The following is a 6086-nucleotide window of genomic DNA, read 5'->3' as shown; positions in this document are numbered from 1 at the left end:
CAACAGTCCCCGGTGTGTGATGTTCCCCTTCCTGTGTCCTTTTGGTAAGACACCAAACTGTGTGTCATCCATGCCAGGAGCGTCCCAGTTACGCCCAGAGACATGCAGCTGGCCCACAGCCTCCGTGGAGAGGGTGCTTAAGAGCCCACACTCCTGGGAAATCTTGCATTGCAAATGGTTTCCTTTGTGTTGTGTTGTGTTTTTCTCTGTTAATGGTTTCTTTTTTGCTGTGTTGTGTTTTCTTTCTGTTAATGATAGATATGATGTTAGAAGTTTCGTTCAGAGATAGTATCATTTCTCGCATGGGGTCAAAAAGTAGCTAAGCATATGATTGGGAGTAAAAATAGAAGCAGAAGTCACAGCTAGTGACTGTGTTTCCATTTTGTTTTGTTTGTAAACTTTCAATCTACATTGAGGGTCTAATGCATTCGTCGAAATGTCTCAGTGAACATGTTTCGGCATTTCACATCAAGAAAAATTGTGGAGAAATGAGTCCCTTACTATTATTGAAAATCAAGTAAATGTATAGGTGCCAAATAGACAATGTCTCCTGCAATTGATCAAATGGTAGATGGGATCCACACTTCAACTTTTTCTATATGCAGCTCCATGTTTGCAATGTTCACTGTCTCACAGACTGCTCATGTTAGTTTCCTGTGAACACACATTGACCTCTACTTTCTAAAATGTGAAAGTACTCTATATCCACAAGTTGCTTCACATTACAGGAGGCAGCAAAACCAGTGTAGGTCTGTCTGTGGGTGGAAAAGGGAGAGAGGCAGCCTTTAGAAGTCCGATGCAGTCCATCACCAGCAGTTCAGTGTCCTAGACCGTGGTCACAGCCGTAGCGATGGCTGGAATGACCCAGGTCTTGGTCCACGAGCTGGTAGGAGAGGCGCTGGACATGTGTGAGATGTGGGGAGACATATCCCTGCTGCAACCCAAGCACTGGAGGGAGGCCTTACACAGGGGACAGCCCAGGGCCCATTCCCCCAACATCGAGGAAAAAAAAAAAAAAAAAAACCTTCTTCCAGATCCCAGCCCAGATAGAAAGGCCTGATTTTAGAGGAGAAAGTACTGCTTCTAGTCTTTCTATGAGAGCACCCTTGCTATGCTGGAGCTTCAGTATCTCAGCCCATCCTGGATTGGATTCACCCGTGATTTAACGTCTTTCTTACCTCTTACATTGGTTACACCCAGATGAAGGCAGCAGCCTGTTTGATCATCCCTTTCAATCATATTTGTATCTCAGACCATGCACAGTGGCTTATTCCTGTTATCCCACCATTTTGGGTGGCCGAACTGGCAGATCACTTGAACTCGAGTTCCAGACCACCTCCCTTTAAAAAAAAAAAAAAATGAGCTGGGCATGGTCACTAGTTCCTGCTGTTTCACCTACTCACTCTGGAGTGTGTGGTAGGAGAATCGCTGGTGCACCAGAGGTGGAGGTTGCAGTAAGCAGAGATGGCAACACTGCCCTCACACCTGGCCAACAGGGTGAGACCCTGTCTCAAAATTAGTAACAATCATCACCATCATATTTGGAACTCTGAGGTCCACAGATGCTCAGGCATTGTTCTGGGGCATCCTGGTTGGGAGAAGAACGGTACACGAGCCTCGAGCATCCTCTGAATGGGGAGCTGTTTTTACAAAGAAAAAAGAAACTCTTTTCAGAGACTATGATGAAATCACACTGAATTCTGAAGTTCCTATGACTTAGAATGTTTTTGCTCCTATATGATCTGTAGGAGATAAAACAGAGTCTTCCCTTATAATACTTTTTCCTGAAGGCCCTGGCTTTCTAAAAGCATTGGAATAGTTCCCCTTATAAACATTTATACTTTTCATAACTTTGTCTGGGGAATCAACTGTTTTTGAGCTTGCAAAAATAAAAATTAAATTAAATACCAGAATTTCCTCTACAATGATTTTTTTCACGTTCTGGCCAAAATTGTTTCATGTCAGAGAGCGATCTTTGAGGATGCTGGAACAGTAACACACTCTAGGAGCCACATGGAAAACTAGACAGAGAAACAAAGACCCCAGAAACCCTGTCTAACCTCTGCATTCATTTCCACGCCTTCACCTCCAAAGAACTGGTCCCAAAGTAACCTTTGTTTATGACTGAAATAACATATTGATCTCTGTTTTGTCCTTCTCTAAAACAGAAATGCATACAATAATAATATATTTTATTCTAGATAATATTCTCTTTTTACTTTATTTTTCAAATGATTATATAAGAAATACAGAAATTAAAAACAAAATTTTCTCTCTCTGTAGGATTTGACCATTGGATATTTTGTACAATTGAACCCTACTTGTCATTATATGAACAAGTAATTGATCAAATATCTTCAAAATAAGATAAACTCTAATAAACATATAGCAACAATAAAATGGAGTTCCAGTTTTCAGGATGGCCCATAAAAAAGATTCCATGTCATTCCTCTGTCTTAACAATCAGTAAAAAACTGAAAAAGTAAAGAATCTATATCTCTTTGACATCTGCCTGAGTGGTGCTGTCATAGGGCAAACCATAGAGAAAATTAAAAAATCCATGCCTTCCTTGCTTCAAAGTATTCTATCAAGCGGTAGAAACAAAAATGGCATAAGAATGGCATCGAAACAGAAATCAAAGCCAATGGAACAGAGCAGAGAGCCCAGAAATCACTCGAAATGTGTACAGCCAATTACATTTTTACAAATGCGCCAACAACACACAATGACAAAAGGACAGTCTCTTCCATCAGTGGTGATAGGAAACTGGGTATCTACCGGCAGTAAAATGAAATTGGGCCCTAATCTCTTACCATACACAAGAATCACCCAAAATATAGTCAAAACTTTAAACTGTGAACCTACTAGAAGAAAACAGGGGACATCCTCATTGACATTGGTTACGCCAATAATTTTTGAAATATGTCCCAAACGCATAAGCAGCACAAGGGAAAGTAGACAAATGGATTGCATCCAAATGAAACAAAACAATTCTACACAGTAAAAGAAATAATTAACACCATGAAGAGACAAAAATCATCATGAGAAAAATACTTGCAAACACTATATCTAATAAGAGATTCATTAGTTACTGTTCAAAATATACCATGAACTCAAAGGACTCAACAGCAAGAAACAACACAGTTTTAAAACTGGGCAAAGGACCTAAATAATAGACATCTCGGGAGAGAAGATATACAAGTGACCAGCAGGCATATATATATACTCGACGTCACCAATCTTCAGAGAAATGCATATAAAATCTAAAAGAAGACATCACCTCACACTCTTTAGAATGGCTGTGATCAAAACATCAAAGGACAACACTTGCTGATGAGGATGTGGAGGAAAGGGAACCCTTGCATTATTCCTGGGAATGTGTAAACTAGGGAGCCATTCTAGAAAACAGTATGGAACTTCCTCCAAAAACTACATAAATACAGCTACCATATGATCCAGCAATCCCACACTGGGAAGTGTATATGAAAAGGAAATGAAATCAGTCTATTGAAGAGATATCTATACTCCCATGTTCATTGCAGCGCTATTTACAAGACCGAAGATAGAGAATCCACCTAAATGTCCAAAAACAGATAACAGGATGAGGAAAATCCGATATACATACACAAGGGAATACTATGCAGCCTTAAAGAAGGAAATCTTGTCCTTTGTGTACACATGGGTGCACTTGGAGAACATCATGCTAAGTGAAATAAGCCAGGCATAAGAATACAAACACTACATGGTCTCCATGATACCTGGAATCTCACAGAGTTAATCTGATAGATGCAAAAAAATAAGAAAGATGGTTGTCTGGGGCTGTGGTGGCTGGGGATGGGGAATTTGAGGAGATGTTGGTCAAAACACACAACACGTCAGTTACATGGGGGAACAAGCTCAAGAATTATTGTACAACGTGGTGACTATAGTTAACAATATACTGTTACTGGTACCAAGGTTAAAAAAAAAAAAGAGCCAGAGAGCCTCAGTGACAGGCACATAGGACCATTTGATCAAAAAGCCACAGCTTTGCCTGAAGGCTACCCGCAGATTCCCATGAATGTCACTTTGGGGGAGAAAAATGCCCCCAGGGGCATCTCTGTTAGAGGAGTGACCATTTAGGTGTTCCATCTTTCCCTCCCCGTTTCACCTCATCCTCAGGGAACCTGAGAGACACGTCACGATCACACCCTTGGTGTTTTGCAGCAGTCACCGATGTCGTGTAACATGCAATTTTATTCAAATGTCTTTTTCATTGTAATGACTTCCATGATGGTCATGATGTGTAAACTTTCAGAATCTCCTTGGCACCCAGAATTTTATCTAACTCGCACCTACCATCCCTCCCATGATGCACACGGCAGAGGTTCCTCCCTCTCTGGGGTGTGTGCAGAACCCGGGGACTCGATTGGGTTTTCACAGCGCTGACGAGGTTGAGAGTCTAGTGAAGCAGTGAGTACAATGGAAGGGAGCTGGGTGGGTCTAATGCAATCATCTGAGCTCCTTATAAGAGGCAGGGCTTTACTGAGACCACAGAGATCTCCAGTCAGAAAGAGACTGCCTGCGAGGGAGATTCCTGGCTGCTGCTGGGTAGACCAAGGAAACCCAGGACCCTCCGGGAAGACTAAGCAGCGCGGCCTCCGACCCATAGACCTGAGAGCTAGTAAGTGTGGGGCTGGGTTGGCAGGGGTTACCTGTGTGGGAGAGTCATGCGCATGGATCTCAACTCACAGGCTCTCTGAATCCTGTCCACAGCACCACTGCCCTTGTTTTCTGACGCCAGTACTGCCTGCAGCAGGCCAGGCTCAGCCTCAGAGAGGAGAGAGCACAAGGCCCCACAACATGGCACGCACCAAGCAGACCGCCCGCAAAGCCACCGCCTGGCAGGCCCCCAGGAAGCCCCTGGCCACCAAAGCCGCCAGAAAAAGGGCGCCGCCTACAGGAGGGATCAAGAAGCCTCACCGCTACAAGCCTGGCACCCTGGCGCTGCGGGAAATCAGAAAGTACCAGAAGTCCACGCAGCTGCTCCTGCGCAAGCTGCCCTTCCAGCGCCTGGTGCGCGAGATCGCCCAGGCCATCAGGCCGGACCTGCGCTTCCAGAGCGCGGCCATTGGCGCCCTGCAGGAGGCCAGCGAGGCCTACCTGGTGCAACTCTTCGAAGACACCAACCTGTGTGCCATCCACGCCAGGCGCGTCACAATTATGCCCCGAGACATGCAGCTGGCCCGCCGCCTCCGTGGAGAGGGTGCCGGAGAGCCCACGCTCCTGGGAAACCTTGCACTCTAGAGGACTTCTTTTCTGTTTGCTTGTGTTTTCTTTTTTCTCTTCGCCCTGTAACTGGTAGTCCTGATGTGAGAAATTTTCTTCTGTTTTGGTTTCTTTTCCCTCCGGGGGTCCAAAGGTAGCTAAGCATAGGACTGCCAGTGGAAAGGCAGGCAGAAATCAGGTGGCGGTTGTGTTTGTGTGTGCTTGTTAGTAAACGTCTCATCTGCTATGAGGCTCCCGAGGCACCAGTGTCAAGTGGAAATGTCTCTATGAGCGAGTTTCAGTTCAACTCTGTAAAATTATAAAGAAATCGTTTTCTGTTTTCTTTACTATGTCTGCATACATGTTCTGTAAACAAAATAAATTTCTTATCAATGAGAGCGAAACGGTGTTTATTGCATTTTTTGAAACAATAGATCCCAGGTATACTTGGAGGTTTTATGTATCCGACTAGATGTTTTCAGTGTTTCCTTTCTCCTGTGCTCTTTCTCCGAGTTAGCTATGAAAATACATTAAACTTTATTTTCTAAAATGTGAATAGACTTTTCTATTTACAAGTTACTGCACATTGTGGAAGCTGTGTGGGTAAAATCCAATGCGGTATATCTGTGTGTTGAAGGGAGTGAGAGGCACGCATTGGGAGTCTGATGCAGTCCATCCCTGGTGGTCTATATCCCGGAGTGTGATCATTGTCACGGCTGGAATGGTCAAGGCCTTGGTCAGGCAGGTTGTAGAACAGGCCCTGGACATGTGTGAGGTTTGAAAAAGAGATGCCCCTGAGAAAGCCTGCCTGCACATGCAAGTTTAAGAGCCACATTTTT

General features: G+C 44.0%; 1 protein-coding gene across 1 annotated transcript; it reads left to right on the top strand.

Annotated features, from left to right (window-relative positions):
- Positions 1-4429: 4429 nt before the first annotated feature.
- On the top strand, positions 4430-5645 carry LOC115931245 (histone H3.X). The gene is made up of 2 exons (XM_063700837.1): positions 4430-4663; positions 4756-5645. Exon 2 carries the CDS (start codon positions 4843-4845, stop codon positions 5284-5286), a length of 444 nt encoding a protein of 147 aa, XP_063556907.1. The 5' UTR covers positions 4430-4663; positions 4756-4842; the 3' UTR covers positions 5287-5645.
- The last annotated feature ends 441 nt before the right edge of the window (positions 5646-6086 follow it).

The sequence above is a fragment of the Gorilla gorilla genome, chromosome 19, assembly GCF_029281585.2.
Source record: "Gorilla gorilla gorilla isolate KB3781 chromosome 19, NHGRI_mGorGor1-v2.1_pri, whole genome shotgun sequence".
NCBI lineage: Eukaryota > Metazoa > Chordata > Mammalia > Primates > Hominidae > Gorilla > Gorilla gorilla.
Note: the sequence above shows the minus strand (reverse complement) of the source record. Positions and strands in the feature narration are given on the sequence as shown.